General features: G+C 46.9%; 1 protein-coding gene across 5 annotated transcripts in view; it reads left to right on the top strand.

Moving 5' to 3' along the window:
• Positions 1-16,731, top strand: part of LOC112227925 (dnaJ homolog subfamily C member 13) — a 49,160-nt gene that overhangs the window by 25,661 nt on the left and 6,768 nt on the right. For 3 of the 5 annotated variants that reach the window (XR_006080266.1, XM_042308405.1, XM_024392931.2), the window contains exons 11-43: positions 127-206; positions 289-458; positions 1,353-1,452; positions 1,624-1,731; positions 1,883-2,038; positions 2,351-2,407; positions 2,512-2,633; positions 2,793-2,868; positions 3,242-3,337; positions 3,473-3,613; positions 5,137-5,154; positions 6,020-6,102; positions 6,319-6,472; positions 6,580-6,683; positions 6,832-6,991; positions 7,107-7,271; positions 7,461-7,565; positions 7,754-7,956; positions 8,119-8,203; positions 8,479-8,633; positions 8,749-8,949; positions 9,087-9,288; positions 9,409-9,524; positions 9,627-9,705; positions 9,864-9,999; positions 13,632-13,816; positions 14,122-14,196; positions 14,463-14,582; positions 14,759-15,142; positions 15,304-15,417; positions 15,579-15,695; positions 16,051-16,228; positions 16,495-16,586. Coding sequence is in view for 4 of the 5 variants with exons in the window: in XM_042308405.1 (XP_042164339.1) it covers positions 127-206; positions 289-458; positions 1,353-1,452; positions 1,624-1,731; positions 1,883-2,038; positions 2,351-2,407; positions 2,512-2,633; positions 2,793-2,868; positions 3,242-3,337; positions 3,473-3,613; positions 5,137-5,154; positions 6,020-6,102; positions 6,319-6,472; positions 6,580-6,683; positions 6,832-6,991; positions 7,107-7,271; positions 7,461-7,565; positions 7,754-7,956; positions 8,119-8,203; positions 8,479-8,633; positions 8,749-8,949; positions 9,087-9,288; positions 9,409-9,524; positions 9,627-9,705; positions 9,864-9,999; positions 13,632-13,816; positions 14,122-14,196; positions 14,463-14,582; positions 14,759-15,142; positions 15,304-15,417; positions 15,579-15,695; positions 16,051-16,228; positions 16,495-16,586 (4,337 nt within the window). In the remaining variant the exon portion in view is untranslated. The remainder of the gene's footprint in view (positions 1-126; positions 207-288; positions 459-1,352; positions 1,453-1,623; positions 1,732-1,882; positions 2,039-2,350; positions 2,408-2,511; positions 2,634-2,792; positions 2,869-3,241; positions 3,338-3,472; positions 3,614-5,136; positions 5,155-6,019; positions 6,103-6,318; positions 6,473-6,579; positions 6,684-6,831; positions 6,992-7,106; positions 7,272-7,460; positions 7,566-7,753; positions 7,957-8,118; positions 8,204-8,478; positions 8,634-8,748; positions 8,950-9,086; positions 9,289-9,408; positions 9,525-9,626; positions 9,706-9,863; positions 10,000-13,631; positions 13,817-14,121; positions 14,197-14,462; positions 14,583-14,758; positions 15,143-15,303; positions 15,418-15,578; positions 15,696-16,050; positions 16,229-16,494; positions 16,587-16,731) is intronic. The other 2 variants (XM_024392932.2, XM_024392933.2) reach the window with 2 other exon arrangements.

The following is a 16,731-nucleotide window of genomic DNA, read 5'->3' as shown; positions in this document are numbered from 1 at the left end:
TTTTCTACGGTGTGCCCTAATGCATACAACCCAGATTTTTTATCAGTGACCTGTAATGGCCAGTTTAATATTGTATGTCTAAAGGACTGAGGGTTTGACCATGAGTCCCTGTCTTGTCTCCCTCAGATGGAAACTTTGCAGATGCAGTGTTCAGATTCAACGCTAACGTATCTTACAGTGGTGTGCTGCACGCCGTCACCCAAGATGTAAGTGTGTTCAAACCTACCAAACGACTGTGTGTGTGTGTGACGCTATCTTTAACATTCCTCTCCTCTTCCGGTCTCTCAGGGTCTGTTTTCGGAGAACAAGGAGAAGCTGATAAGCAATGCTGTCTTGGCCCTGCTGTCACAGGAGTGTGAGCTGCCGGGCCCCAATGCCGAGCTGGAGAGCCACTTCCAGGCACTCCGACGCCTAGTGGCCTCCAAGGCCGGCTTCCAGGCATTCACACAGCTTCCCAAGTAAGGCCTCGACACACACACACACACACACACACACACTGCTGCCACTTCTTCCTGAATTCCCTCTCTCCCTTCACTACCCTCTCTCCCTTCAAAGCTCTGACTATTTGTGCTTTTAACCTCTGCTACATTCTCCCAGTCCTTCCGCTCCTCCCTCCACCCCCCTCTCCTACTGATAGTTGTTGCTATGCAGTATTGTGTAGTAGTGTGGTGGTAAGTGTGTAGGTAACAGACGTACTCTGTCATTCCAAGGTCTGGTCAAGGGTCTGGATTCACAGATGGAACGTAAATATGAATCCATACATCTCAGTCTGCCCTCTGTCTAATTTCCATGTCCTACCTGTCTTCCCTGTCTGTATGCCCTCGGTCTGTCTATGCGCTCTCTAGCTCTGTCTGCCTGCCTTCTGTCTAAGACTGACTGCGTCTGTCTGTCTGGCTCAGATTGTTCGCTTGTCTCCGTCTGTCTGTTCTCCTTTAATCTGTCTACTACTCTCCTTTCATGTGTCGCACACTGGGAGATCAAAAGAGAGGTGGCGTCCATCTCTCTTCTCCACCTCTGTCTGCGTGTGTGTGTGCCTCTCTCTTTCGCTCGCTCGCTCGCTCTCTCTCTCTCTCGATCTGTCTCTCATGTATCCAGGACGCTGTCTGTCTCTTCTCTGGGGTCACTGAGATGTATGAGAGGATTTCCATTCTTTGTTCCTGTATAGTTGAGAATGACCCCCCCAGACCCTTTTAAAATGATATTTGTAGACCAGAGATGTCATTAAAAATGTCTGTCTGCGTTTTTTAATTTCCAGTCTCAATGAGCCGCCCCCTTGTCTCCATGTCATGTCATATATCATGTCAATGAAGTGAATGAGTCTGTCTAGTTTAATCTGTCTGTGTGTGTTGCAGGTTCCGGGAAAAGTTGGGGGTGAAGACGGTGAAAGCTCTGAAGAGGAACAACAACGGAGTGACACATGCCGCCATAGACATGCTTTGTGCTCTTATGTGTGTAAGTACCATTTGCATTCCCCTGAGCAAAAAGTTCACACACACACACACAGACCATCTAACACACACTTCTGGTGTTTACGCCATGACACTACAGAGAACATGACTGCCGTTGGTAATGCACAATTTCTATTTACAATTTTCTAAATTGCAATTATCTGCATCCTTCCAGCCGATGCACGATGACTATGACCTGCGACAGGAGCAACTGAACAAGGCCTCCCTGATGTCCTCCAAGAAGTTCCTGGAGAACCTTCTGGAGAAGTTCGTCAGCAACGTGGTACGTGTTTCAGCCTCTGATTTTTTTTCTAACCTTTTGATTATTGGTGCTGAAACCTGGGAGCGAAACCAAAGGAAGCCATCTTGTTTCTTCAACAACAGTCTCCTTCACAATTATTTTTTTCTTCTATATCCTCCCCCTCTCCCTGCAGGACCACGGCACGGGGGCGCTGGTGATCAGCTCGCTGCTGGACTTCCTGACCTTTGCCCTGTGCGCCCCCTACAGCGAGACCAGCGAGGGACAGCAGTTTGACATGCTGCTGGAGATGGTGGCCTCCAACGGACGCACCCTCTTCAAACTCTTCCAGGTAGCTAGGTGGGGCGAGAGAAAGATATGCTCTGTTTCAGTTTGGGTTCTAGGCTAAGAATAGGAGAAATGGGAATGTTTAATATATATATATATATATATATATACTTTTCACTACAAGGAAGGAAGAAAAACACTTAAGTAAAAGGTGATGTTGGGTTAAACTAAAAGATGGGGGACAATTTGAAAAGAAGAAATAGCATTGTCAAACAGTTTGTCTGACATGTTCTGTATACAGTATACGGTATGTGTGACGATCTGTTTTGATGGGATTCATTTAACATTGTCTCAGTGAGTTGTTGTTGTTTTCCAGCACCCCTCTATGGCCATTGTGAAGGGAGCGGGCCTGGTGATGAAGGCCATCATTGAGGTGAGTTCAGGGGGGGGTAGCAGGTCTTAATATGATGACAAACAGGATAATTATTGTGAATATATTGGCGATGATCAACAATAAATGACTGTTTTGTTTATTAGGAGGGGGATAAGGAGATAGCCACTAAGATGCAGGAACTGGCTCTGAGTGAGGGAGCCCTGCCCAGACACCTGCACACCTCCATGTTCACCATCAGCTCAGACCAGAGGATGCTCACCAACAGGTAAAGGACTAAGGGTTCAAATCGTTTTACGTCTGATTTTTACGCAAGTCTCCCATAACGTCCATGCGTGATTTACTCAAACGTCCACATTACTTATCCCTATTCCATGTTAGGATTCTGACAAATTCACTCATGGTTTTTAAACTGTTCCTCCCACAGGCAGCTGAGTCGTCACCTGGTGGGCTTGTGGACAGCAGAGAACCCCATCGCCATGAGCCTCCTCAAGAGAATACTGGTTAGGCTCCCGTCAGGTGTTCAGTAGGGCTGTGACGATACCAATGTAGCAATCTTTTTGACCGTGGCGCAAATGAAAACACAAAGCAGACTGAACTCTTTAGTCCTTTAAAAACCTGCTGTATGTAAAATAGTGTGCTCTAGCTTGGAAAATAAATACATGTGACTGGATGACAACATAATGTTTGTTTCCAACATAAATCTGCTTTTTGTTTGGTTTCCTCGCCACGATGGTAAGGAGTATAGCGATACTGCTATCGTCCCGGCCCGAGTGTTCAGGCAATTCACTTGTGTACCATCCATATGGTTAAGAGGCAGGGGATTTGATAGTGTATAATCTCTCTCTCTTTGTCTCTCCATCTCTCTCCCCTCAGCCAACGGGGCTGCTGGCGTACCTGGACAGCCCTGATGCCGTCCCGGAGAAAGACGTGGACAGGATGCACATCCGGGACAATGTCAAAATCGCCACGGTAACCTGCAGCGGAGACAATAGCGACTTTCCCCTTTACCAGCTCCGTACACTGTTGTGGTACCTTCTGACATTAATGTATGCTTGGATGTCTTAAACTTTTACTCACCAGCCTTTTCGTGTCTCATCCTTAAAGGACCAATTTGGTCAGCAAAAGGTGCCCGACTGGCAGCGGGTGGCGGGAAAGGCAGCCAAAGAGGTGGAGAAGTTTGCCAAGGAGAAGGCCGACATCGTGCTAATGCACTGGAGGGACAAAATGGGTATCGCCCAGAAGGAGGTGAGGAGGGACTCACTGCTCGCTTTTCTCCCCCCCATTCAAGGGGCTTCATTCTGGGCCAGTAGCACTAATGGCAATGCCCTCATTCAGACTCCCCTGGCTCTTGCTCCTCCTGCTGGCGCTGAGCGGTATTGCAGGCTCTACTGCTTCCATAGCCGTCTGCTGGACTGGTCCAGTTACTTTAGTACCAGTTAGCATGGCTAGCATTGCTATCACTCTGGGAACCAGTGTGTTCTGAACCACATTCTAACAAATCATCGCCTTTGTTGTTTTGGACACTGCTGAGCAGATATGCTCTGCTTGCTTTGTGTGTGCGTCTGCCCTCATTTGTCTGCGTCAGCGAGATCTTGGTGAAGTGTAGTATTGCTGGGATGTTGATGTTAAAACTCTTTGGTGCTGTTATGACTTCTACTTAGAGAGTGTATGAATGATGCCACTGAGTAAAGTTCTGTGCAATATGGTGACGGAATGAAACGCAAGCATTTACAGTGTCGCAAAGACGGTGAATGCGAGATGTCTTGTTTAAAGGACTAATGTTTGCCCTTTAAACTGACCATTTGACCGGGTCTGTTTATTAACAGTAAACACTCTCCCTCTCTGCCCTCTTCTCCTCTCTTCTACGGGGCCTACAGCTGCGCCTCTGCCCTCTTCTACGGGGCCTACAGCTGCCTCTCTGCCCTCTTCTCCTCTCTTCTCTACAGCTGCGCCTCTGCCCTCTTCTACGGGGCCTACAGCTGCCTCTCTGCCCTCTTCTCCTCTCTTCTACGGGGCCTACAGCTGCCTCTCTGCCCTCTTCTCCTCTCTTCTACGGGGCCTACAGCTGCCTCTCTGCCCTCTTCTCCTCTCTTCTACGGGGCCTACAGCTGCCTCTCTGCCCTCTTCTCCTCTCTTCTACGGGGCCTACAGCTGCCTCTCTGCCCTCTTCTCCTCTCTTCTACGGGGCCTACAGCTGCCTCTCTGCTTTAGCGCACAACTTTAGTCAAATCTCTTTTTAAATCAACTGGTCCACAACGCTGCCACAAACCGAAGTTCACCTATACTTTGTGGCCGTCACTGGGTTTTTGTCTCACCACGCTAGGTTTGTCTAAGTACCAAGATAAACAGAAACTTGTTAGAGCGGATTCTGAATTAGACTATTGTTAGAGGGCTGAGTGGGTGTAGGTGAGTCCAGCTCAAATCCAATCCTTCAATTGAACGTTCTTTTATCTGCCAACCAATCACCTCACACATTCTAAAATTGCTACCACATCGGTTGTGATTTTCCTTTCAGCTAATGTTCATTTGATACAGTAAAAGTGTCTTTGAAATAGATCCACTGTCATACGGTGGGCGAATCTGGACTGGAGGCTGTCGTACTGTTTTTGTCGATAAAGATTTTGATCGTATGGTGCAGATTGCCTTTGACCTAACTTCAATGAGAAGTATCTCTGTTTGATCCGACTGAGGACCAATAATCTCTGTTGTCTCTTGCCCCACCCTGTCCCTCTTGTCTGTTGGGGTTCTCTGCTGTCAATCAAATGCAGCAGGACAGAAATAACCTGGTAAGTAGAACTGACCAATGGGAACCCCTCTTCCTCCTCTTTGACCCCTCCCACGCTTACCTGTCAGTTTTAGAGCTCATGTAGCATGTTATGTTGTGGGATCCCATCTCTGTAGTTGGATTTTTGTCACTGTTTATGTCAAAGGTTGTGTGTTTTTGTTGGTGTTTGTTATCATGACAGTATTTCTCACCTGGTGGTCAGTGACATTAAACGTTTTGAATTCATTAACACTGAAAAAATCATTTTGTAACATTGTGGGGTTTACAAAGGTGATAAAATACATGCCATTCAATACATACCATACCTTTCCTTGTATTTGTTTTCATCAATCACCTGTGTTGTGACTGTGTGTTGTACCTTGAACGTTGTCAAGATCAATATATGTGTGTGCCCTTGCTATCTCCATGACTGTCATTGTCAAGCCAAAGATGACTGTCATTGTCAAGCCAAAGATGACTGTCATTGTCAAGCCAAAGATGACTGTCATTGTCAAGCCAAAGATGACTGTCATTGTCAAGCAAAGATGACTGTCATTGTCAAGCCAAAGATGACTGTCATTGTCAAGCCAAAGATGACTGTCATTGTCAAGCCAAAGATGACTGTCATTGTCAAGCCAAGATGACTGTCATTGTCAAGCCAAAGATGGCAATTCGGCAATGACCGTGATTGACAGGGAATTGGCCTGATAGCTTAAACTGACAGGCGCTCAGGCTATTGTGAATGCTGGTATTATTGTGTGTGTGGGGGGGGTCATAAATCATCTTAGCTGCGGTCGTCCACTCATGTAGACCAGTTGTCCAACAACGCGGAGTTGACCATTGGAGAGGTGTAGTGGTGACTGACGTTGTTCTTGGCTCTACTACAGAACCCCAACCAAAAACCTGTCATTCTGAGGAAGAGGAGACAGAGGATCAAAATCGAAGCCAACTGGGAGCTCTTCTACTACAGGTAGGTACATTGGTCACTTGCTCACAAAATGGCCGCCAAACTCTCTCTTACTATTATAGACTTTGTGTTTTATCCTTTATTTTTTATCTTTGTAATGTTTCTCCGGCTGGAGCAGCCTCCTACTTTAAATGATCAAATGAATTCATGCATTAAAAGTGAATATTTAGATTTTGGATAAGTTGTCCCGTCTCAATCTCTGGTTCTCCTGTGTCCTAGGTTCCAGTTGGATCACGCGCGGTCCAACCTCATCTGGAACCTGAAGACACGGGAGGAACTGCGGGACGCTCTGGAGGGAGAGATGAGGGCCTTTGGCGTGGACCGCGAGCTGGGCAACGCTAGCGTCATCTCCTGGAACCACCAGGAGTTTGAGGTCAGGGATCAAAACAAATTATGACCATATTTATATTTTGATCATGTGGATTGGTAGCTGACGTGTGTGTGTGTGTGTGGGGGGGGTTGTTTGCGTGTGTGTTGCAGGTGAGGTACGAGTGTCTTTCGGATGAGATTAAGATTGGTGATTATTACCTGCGCCTGCTGCTGGAAGAGGATGAGACGGATGAGTCTGGGGCCATCAAGAGATCGTAAGACATCAGCTACCTACAACACAATCGGCCATGTTTAACCCATCTAATGACAATATTGCTCTTAAATCCAAACGAAGGGATTAAAGTCAAATGTTCAAATTGCAATATCCCTCTGTCTTTCTGTCTCTCTCTTTCTCCCGCTCAGGTACGAGTTCTTCAATGAGCTCTACCACCGTTTCCTGCTCACCCCCAAAGTCTCCATGAAGTGCCTGTGCCTGCAGGCTCTCACCGTCGTCTATGGGAAGTGCTGCGAGGAGATTGGCCCCTTTACCGACACCAAGTACATCGTTGGCATGCTGGACCGGGTCAGTGCTGTGGCACACACACACACACACACACACACACACACAAACTAGTGAGAGATCCGTTGGGACAGTTTTGTAATGGTAAGTCTCTCTCTCCCCCCCTCTGCATTTACAGGCTACAGACAAACTGGAAAGAGACAGACTGATCCTATTCCTTAACAAACTCATCCTCAACAAGAAAAATGTGAAGGAGTTGATGGACTCCAATGGAGTCCGCATCCTAGTGGACCTGCTCACCCTGGCCCACCTACACACCAGCCGAGCCACCGTCCCACTACAGGTAGGTCTTCACAACTTCCCTGTCTGAACCATTCAAATTGTAACATGTGCTTCTCATCACGTATCTAACGTATGTTTTGATACAGTTGCAGACCATGGAAGCGTATAGCTGTCGGAAGTCAAATAGACTTCTATTACAGGCCAGTCTGTCTGGTTTCATGTTAATAACAAGTGTCTTTGTGTCTGTCAGAGCAACGTGATCGAGGCCGGGGCGGACATGAAGAGGGAGAGCGAGAAGGAGTGGTACTTTGGGAACGCAGACAAAGAGAGGAGGGGCCCCTTCAGCTTTGAAGAGGTACGTTTCTTCTGAATACAAAACCAACACAGATGCTAAGCTCTACCCCCATAGGTAGAGTTTCTCTGGGTCCATTGCCATTGCTTCGATATTTTTGGGTATCCAAGACAACGTACATTTTGTAACGTCGGTGAACTATCTCTAAGCATGATATCTTGATGACTGAACGTCCACGTTTCCCACATCAGATGCAGGAGTTCTGGAGCAGTGGAGTGCTGACGGCCAAGACGAGGTGCTGGGCCCAGGGCATGGACGGCTGGCGCCCCCTGCAGGCCATCCCGCAGCTCAAGTGGTGCCTGCTGGCCAGCGGGCAGGCGGTGATGAATGAGACGGACCTGGCCACGCTCATCCTCAACATGCTCATCACCATGTGCTCCTACTACCCCAGCAGGTAGGGAGAAGATCTTCGGTTCTGACTCATTAAACAAAAATATATTTATTATTATTTATTTTTTCTTAGCGTCTCCTCTCTTGCTCGGCCCTTTCTCCCCCTATTTCTCGCTCTTTTGCTGTCACACAGTTTAAAAATGTGACAGTGTCTGTCTTTCCCCAGGGACCAGGACAATGCCATTATTCGTCCCTTACCCAAGATCAAGAGAATGGTCAGCGATAACACCTGCCTCCCTCACATTGTCCAGGTGAGCAGAACCAGCCTATTATTAGGTATATCCTTCCTACCTCAGTGGGACTAACTGGTTAAATAAAGGTTAAATACAAAAAATGTGTACTATTTCCTATTCTTTTCATTTTCCTATATATAAAATAATCTGAAAGTTGCTTGAGACTAAAGCGTTGGTCAAATAAGATCTGTTCAATTCTTGGACTCAACATTAAAAGTGAGATGGAGGTTTTTATTTTTATTAAATGAAATGTTTGGTCAAATGTCTCATGTTCTGTTCCCTTCTCCAATCAGCTGCTGCTGACCTTTGACCCCATCCTGGTGGAGAAGGTGGCCAACGTGCTGTACCTGGTGATGCAGGACAACCCCAACCTGCAGCGCCTCTACCTCACCGGCATCTTTTTCTTCATTATGATGTACACCGGCTCCAACGTGCTGCCAGTGGCCAGGTCCGACTGCTGGAGAGATGCACACGGACACGCATGTCACACACACACACACTGTGCTCTTCAGATAGGTCTTTTACGTTGTGCGTTTTGGACTCTGTCTTGTGTTTTCCTGTAGGTTCCTGAAGTACTGTCACCTGAAGCAGGCCTTCAAGTCAGAGGAGGCCAAAGGTACAGACATCGTCCAGCGCAGTGTGCTGGGGCCGGTGATGCCTGAGGCCATGGTGTGTTACCTGGAGAACTACGAGGCAGAACGCTTCTCCGAGATCTTCCTGGGAGAGTTTGACACGCCAGAGGCCATCTGGAGCAGCGAGATGAGGTAGACACAAGCTTGCTGTCTGTCTGGGGAGAGGTCTAACAAATAGTTTTGACCAAGGTTTTTCTATCGGTTTGTCTACATCCACCTCTTGTGTGCTGGTTTGTGTCTGATGTCTCATCCCCCTTGCCCACCTCCAGGCGGATGATGATTGAGAAAATCGCGACCCACCTGGCTGACTTCAGCCCACGGCTGTACAGCAACACACGAGCCCTCTACCAGTACTGCCCCATCCCTGTAGTCAGCTTCCCCCAGCTGGAGAACGAGCTCTTCTGTAACATCTACTACCTCCGCCACCTGTGTGACGCCAACCGCTTCCCCAACTGGCCCATCCGAGAGCCCGTATGTTCTGCCTGTGTGTGTGTGTGTGATTGACTGTGTGAGACTTGTGAGAATGTGTCAGTGTATGAGCGAGATGGAGACTGTTAATCGTGCTCTGTGTCGTCGTCTGCCCCCCTGCAGGTGAAGCTGCTGAAGGACACCCTGGAGGCCTGGAAGAGGGAGGTGGAGAAGAAGCCTCCCTCCATGTCTGTGGACGACGCCTACGAAGTCCTCAACCTGCCCAAGGGACAGGGACAGTAAGTGGCCTTGCACGCATAAAGAAGAAGCTTCTCCCCCTCCAAGATGTCTATCGGTACTCTCTGTACGGAGTGTGTTTGATTTTTTTGGTTTCTCCACAGACACGAGGAGAGTAAGATCAGGAAGGCCTACTTCAGACTGGCTCAGAAGTACCACCCGGACAAGAACCCAGAGGGCAGGGTATGTTACCGCACCATTGCTGCACTATATAAGGAATCAGGTGCCATTTGGGACACAGACGTCATCTGAGTTTGAGGAGTTTTTCCACTCCTGTCTTGGAGCATTACCGTCATTGTTCAGAGGGGGGAGGTGTTAATAAACTGTCTTTGTGTGTTCAGGATATGTTTGAGAAGGTCAACAAGGCCTATGAATTCCTGTGCACCAAGTCGTCCCGCATCATCGACGGCCCCGACCCCGAGAACATCATCCTCATCCTCAAAGCCCAGAGCATCCTCTTCAACAGACACAAACAAGGTCTGACACTCTAATGCTCTCTCCACTGTCTGTAGTATTCCATGTTATACGCATCTAAAGTGAATACGCATGGAAGGTGCGTCACAATCGCTAATTGTAAACGCCACTAGAGGCACCATTTTTGGAGGCGTGATAGACACGGCAGCGTTGCTGTTAGCTAGAAAAAGAGTGTAGGAGCTATATATACAGTTGAAGTCGGAAGTTTACATACACTTAGGTTGGAATCATTAAAACTTGTATTTCAATCACTCCACAAAGTACTTGTTAACAAACTATAGTTTTGCCAAGTCGGTTAGGATGTCTACTTTGTGCATGACACAAGTCATTTTTCCAACAATTGTTTACAGACAGATTATTTCACTTATAATTCACTGTATCACAATTCCAGTGGGTCAGAAGTTTACATACACTAAGTTGACTGTGCCTTTAAACAGCTTGGAAAATTCCAGAAAATGATGTCATGGCTTTCGAAGCTTCTGATAGACTAACTGACATCATTTGAGTCAATTGGAGGTGTACCTGTGGATGTATTTTAAGGCCTCTTTGCTTGACATCAAAGGAAAATCAAAAGAAATCAGCCAAGACCTCAGACAAAACATTGTAGACCTCCACAAGTCTGGTTCATCCTTGGGAGCAATTTCCAAATGCCTGAAGGTACCACGTTCATCTGTACAAACAATAGAACACAAGTATAAACACCATTGGACCACGCAGCCGTCATACCGCTCAGGAAGGAGATGCGTTCTGTCTCCTGGAGATGAATATACTTTGGTGCGAAAAGTGCAAATCAATCCCAGAACAACAGCAAAGGTCCCTGTGAAGATGCTGGAGGAAACGGGTACAAAAGTATCTATATCCACAGTAAAACAATTCCTATGTCGACAACCTGAATGGCCGCTCAGCAAGGAAGAAGCCACTGCTCCAAAACTGCCATAAAAAGCCAGACTACGGTTTGCAACTGCACATAAGGACAAATATTGTACTTTTTGGAGAATTGTCCTCTGGTCTGATGAAACAAAAATAGAACTGTTTGGCCATAATGACCATCTTTATGTCTGGAGGAAAAAGGGGGGGGCTTGCAAGCTGAAGAACACCATCCCAACTGTGAAGCACGGGGGTGGCAGCATGTTGTTGAGGTGCTTTGCTGCAGGAGGGACTGGTGCACTTCACAAAATAGATGGCATCATGAGGACGGAAAATTATGTGGATAGATTGAAGCAACATCTCAAGACGTCAGGAAGTTAAAGCTTGGTCGCAAATGGGTCTTCCATGTGGACAATGACCCCAAGCATACTTCCAAAGTTGTGGCAAAATGGCTTAAGGACAAAAGTCAAGGTATTGGAGTGGCCATCACAAAGCCCTGACCTCAATTCTATAGAAAGTTTGTGGGCAGAACTGAAAAAGCGTGTGCGAGCAAGGAGGCCTACAAACCTGACTCAGTTACACCAGCTCTGTCAGGAGGAATGGGCCAAAATTCACCCACCTTACTGTGAGAAGCTTGTGGAAGGCTACCCGAAACATTTGACCGAATTTAAAGGCAATACACACAATTAGTATTTGGTAGCATGTGAACTTCTGTCCCACTGGGAATGTGATGAAAGAAATAAAAGCTGAAATGTCATTCTCTCTGCTATTATTCTGACATTTCAAATTCTTAAAATAAAGTGGTGATCCTAACTGACCTAAGACAGAATTTTTACTAGGATTAAATGTCAGGAATTGTGAAAAATTGATATATCAGTTTTTCACAATTCCTGACATGGAATATATATATATATATATATATATATGCGCGCGCACACACACACACTGCTCAAAAAAAAATAAAGGGAACACTTAAACAACACAATGTAACTCCAAGTCAATCAAACTTCTGTGAAATCAAACTGTCCACTTAGGAAGCAACACTGATTGACAATAAATTTCACATGCTGTTGTGCAAATGGAATAGACAACAGGTGGAAATTATAGGCAATTAGCAAGACACCCCCAATAAAGGAGTGGTTCTGCAGGTGGGGACCACAGACCACTTCTCAGTTCCTATGCTTCCTGGCTGATGTTTTGGCCACTTTTGAATGCTGGCGGTGCTTTCACTCTAGTGGTAGCATGAGATGGAGTCCACAACCCACACAAGTGGCTCAGTTAGTGCAGCTCATCCAGGATGGCACATCAATGCGAGCTGTGGCAAGAAGGTTTGCTGTGTCTGTCAGCGTAGTGTCCAGAGCATGGAGGCGCTACCAGGAGACAGGCCAGTACATCAGGAGACGTCGAGGAGGCCGTAGGAGGGCAACAACCCAGCAGCAGGACCGCTACCTCCGCCTTTGTGCAAGGAGGAGCAGGAGGAGCACTGCCAGAGCCCTGCAAAATGACTCCAGCAGGCCACAAATGTGCATGTGTCTGCTCAAACGGTCAGAAACCGACTCCATGAGGGTGGTATGAGGGCCCGACGTCCACAGGTGGTGGTTGTGCTTACAGCTCAACACCGTGCAGGACGTTTGGCATTTGCCAGAGAACACCAAGATTGGCAAATTCGCCACTGGCGCCCTGTGCTCTTCACAGATGAAAGCAGGTTCACACTGAGCACATGTGACAGACGTGACAGTCTGGAGACGCCGTGGAGAACGTTCTGCTGCCTGCAACATCCTCCAGCATGACGGTTTGGCGGTGGGTCAGTCATGGTGTGGGGTTGCATTTCTTTGGGGGGCCGCACAGCCCTCCATGTGCTCGCCAGAGGTAGCCTGACTGCCATTAGGTACCGAGATGAGATCCTCAGATCCCTTGTGAGACAATATGCTGGTGCGGTTGGCCCTGGGTTCCTCCTAATGCAAGACAATGCTAGACCTCATGTGGCTGGAGTGTGTCAGCAGTTCCTGCAAGAGGAAGGCATTGATTCTATGGACTGGCTCGCCCGTTCCCCAGACCTGAATCCAATTGAGCACATCTGGGACATCATGTCTCGCTCCATCCACTATCGCCACGTTGCACCACAGACTGTCCAGGAGTTGGCGGATGCTTTAGTCCAGGTCTGGGAGGAGATCCCTCAGGAGACCATCCTCCACCTCATCAGGAGCATGCCCAGGTGTTGTAGGGAGGTCATACAGGCACGTGGAGGCCACACACACTACTGAGCCTCATTTTGACTTGTTTTAAGGACATTACATCAAAGTTGGATCAGCCTGTAGTGTGGTTTTCCACTTTAATTTTGAGTGTGACTCCAAATCAAGACCTCCATGGGTTGATAAATTTGATTTCCATTGATAATTTTGGTGTGATTTTGTTGTCATCACATTTAACTATGTAAAGAATAAAGTATTTAAAAATAATATTTAATTCATTCAGATCTAGGATGTGTAAGTATATATATATATATATATATATATATATAAATATATATATATATATATATATATATATATATATATATATATATATAAAAATATATATATATATATATATATATATATATATATATATATATTAAAAAGCAAACCTACATTGGCTGGTTAGCTTAGCATCTGGGTCATTAGCCACCGCAGATCTCTTTGCTAGCTAACAGTAGTGTTTACTTGTTGACACTTTTTCTACTTTCCAAGAGTAATATTAATGTAAACTGTTGTCCTCTTTGTCAACAGAACTGGAACCCTACAAGTACGCCGGCTACCCCATGCTCATCAAGACCATCACCATGGAGACGGGTGATGAGCAGCTGTTCTCCAAGACATCCCCCCTGCTCCCGGCTGCAATCGAGCTGGCCTTCCACACGGTCAACTGCTCCGCCCTAAACGCTGAGGAACTACGCAGAGAAAGTGGCATCGAGGTAGAACTAACAACCCTACTGGCTATTCAGAGATCAGGATCGTATTCATTAGGCACCAAACGGAAGCAAACGATAGTAAACGGACTGAAACCAGAAGGGATCTACTTAGAGTTGTCTAATAAGAAATGGTTATTTTAGTTTTTTAATTGAAAAACGTTTTGCTTCGTTTGGAACTAATGAATACGACTCAGATACTATTGTTGCAACAATATTCACCTTTTCCCGATTGACATTCCTCCATTCATACTTTCAATGTTTATAACATGATCTAAAAAAAGTACTTCTCCCCGCCCCTTTTCCGCCAGATTCTGTTGGACGCGCTGTCCCGGTGTGTCGCTGTTTTAACCGCTTCCAGCAAGTCTGATGACATGGCTGTTCAAGTAAGATCACCAGATCCACAGTGCAGAGCCACTTACGATTCCCCCACCAGGGACCGGGGTTCAATCCTAGTGCCTACCCTGTCTGAATAGTGTCAAATCGCCTTAATGATTGTGGATGTCGTGTATTCAAATATATATATTTTAAGAATACAGCACATCCACAAACATCTGTCACATTATTAGCACTGTATTCTGAGCCGTACATGTCTGGCTGGAAATGAGTGGAACAGTTCAGTGTTGAAAGGGGTTGTGTTGCCTTTGCCTAGGTGTGCGGCCAGGTGTGCAAGTGCTACAGTGTCGCGGCTCAGTTTGAGGAGTGCCGGGAAAAGATCATAGAGCTCCCCAACATCATCAGGGACCTCTGTCACGTGCTCTACTATGGGAAGGTGAGATCTCTACTTAATCATACAACAACAGCCTTGTATCTCTGGCTTTGTATACACCTTGATACCACTGTATCATCCAATGCAGAAAGGACGCACATTTATACTTAAACATTTTTTTTCTTTTTAATTGAGCGTGTACCTTCAATTGAAAGCATTCTTCTCTTGTACACTCTCAGGGTCTCCCACGGACGGCGGCGCTGGCCGTGCAGTGCGTCAGCTCCTTCGCCGTGGATTACTTTCTGCAGACGCACCTGTACCACGCCGGCGTGCTCTGGCACCTCCTGGTGCACCTGTTCAACTACGACTACACGCTGGAGGAGAGCGGCGTGGCCACCAGCCAGGACACCAACCAGCAGGAGGTGGCCAACAGCCTGGCCAAGCTTAGCCTAGTGGCCCTCAGCCGTCTGGGGGGCTACGCCCCACCCACCGGAGAGGGAGGTGTAGTGGCGACTAACGGGGTGGAGGGGCAACCCCCGGAGAACCCGACCATTCGTAAGAGCCTGGCAGCCATGCTCACACCCTATATTTCGAGGAGGTTAGGGTCGGCGGTACCGGCTGAGGTTAGTGATTATGGGAAAGTGTAAAAGGTAGATATGCAGATTAGACACAATAACACACACACACTCATAGACACAGTAGTTTAAAACACTCTTGACGATATTACTCTGCTATGCCACTCTTCACCCACATTCACTCATGCTTCTGTTTCCATGTCTACCAGGTGTTGAAGCTGCTGAACAGTAACTCTGAGAACCCCTACCTTATCTGGAACAACGGGACCCGGGCCGAGCTGCTGGAGTTCCTGGAGGCCCAGCAGGAAGCCAACATCAGGAGGGTGAGCAGACGAGAGCACATGGACTGGCTCTATCATATGTTTCAGCATGGATGTCTGTTGTCGCTGTTCATTAGGCACCGTACAAAACAAAATGGACTGTGTATTATTAGGCATCCTGTGTTGTTAGTATAGTCATGTGTCTCTCTCTCTCTCTGTCCTAGGGGGAGAACGATAAGAGCTTTGGCTCAGAGTTTGTGTTCAGCGACCACGGTAAAGAGCTGATCGTGGGTGAGATCTTTGTCAGGGTCTACAATGAGCAGCCTACCTATCCTCTGGAGGTGAGCTCTGACACTCGGCGTAGCGTTTGACCTTGCATCATACTCCTCCATGTTACTGTCAACCACTCTTCAAGAAAATCGATACTAACAACATTGTAGCCATTGTCATGTCATAGTCCTGTCACTGAGTCACGGTAAATCCATTTGCTTCACGCAGCTCACAGTAATATCTGAAAACCTGCAGGTAATTATGTGGTAATACCTAGGTATTTAGCTACAATAATATAATTAAATAGAACGCTAGTAATTTGATGTATTTCTAGGCTATATCCATCCATAGCATTAGTTCGTAACGCCAGATAAAAGGTGTTATAAGCTTTTATTATAAGCCTATAACCATTTCTCCATGGTCCAGTACCCCAAGGCGTTTGCAGCCAGCCTGCTGGACTACGTGGGATCCCAGGCCCAGTACCTCACCACCCTGCTGGCCATGTCCCAGAGCAACAAGGTGGAGTCCCAGCAGCACGCAGAGAGGCTCCGCTGGGCCGAGATGGCCCTGGAGGCCCTCCGCAACGTCATCAAGAACAACCCAGGTACACAGCAACCTACTTATGTGACATCTACAGTCACTCTTACTACTACTGCAGTCAAAACTGCTACTACCACTTCTTCCACTACCAGGAAATTGACTTTTTGTGATTGCCGAAGCAAGCACACGCATTTTGCTTTAGGAGCGTTAAATGCCCCTCCTACTTTTGTTTTGTACCTTCTCCGTTGCCTTTTCTCCTCAGCTGAACAAACTGAAAGAGTGCTCATTGGTCTTTTACGGTTTGCTGACTTGGCTCTTTGTGACCCCCAGGTTCGGAGACGGAGTGCATCGGCCATTTCAAGCTGCTGTTCTCCTTGTTACGGGTTCACGGGGCTGGGAAGGTACAGCAGCTAGCTCTGGAGGTAAAACACAACTAGAATATTCATATTTTATTTTATTATCAACGGAATTTGTTATAGAACACTTTTGTGTGATATCCTGTGGGCCTTATCTTTTTTTTCTAAATCGACCAATCAATCAGCCCACATGCATGCACTGTATATTTAA

This window comes from Oncorhynchus tshawytscha, linkage group LG29, assembly GCF_018296145.1.
Source record: "Oncorhynchus tshawytscha isolate Ot180627B linkage group LG29, Otsh_v2.0, whole genome shotgun sequence".
Taxonomy (NCBI): domain Eukaryota; kingdom Metazoa; phylum Chordata; class Actinopteri; order Salmoniformes; family Salmonidae; genus Oncorhynchus; species Oncorhynchus tshawytscha.
Note: the sequence above shows the minus strand (reverse complement) of the source record. Positions and strands in the feature narration are given on the sequence as shown.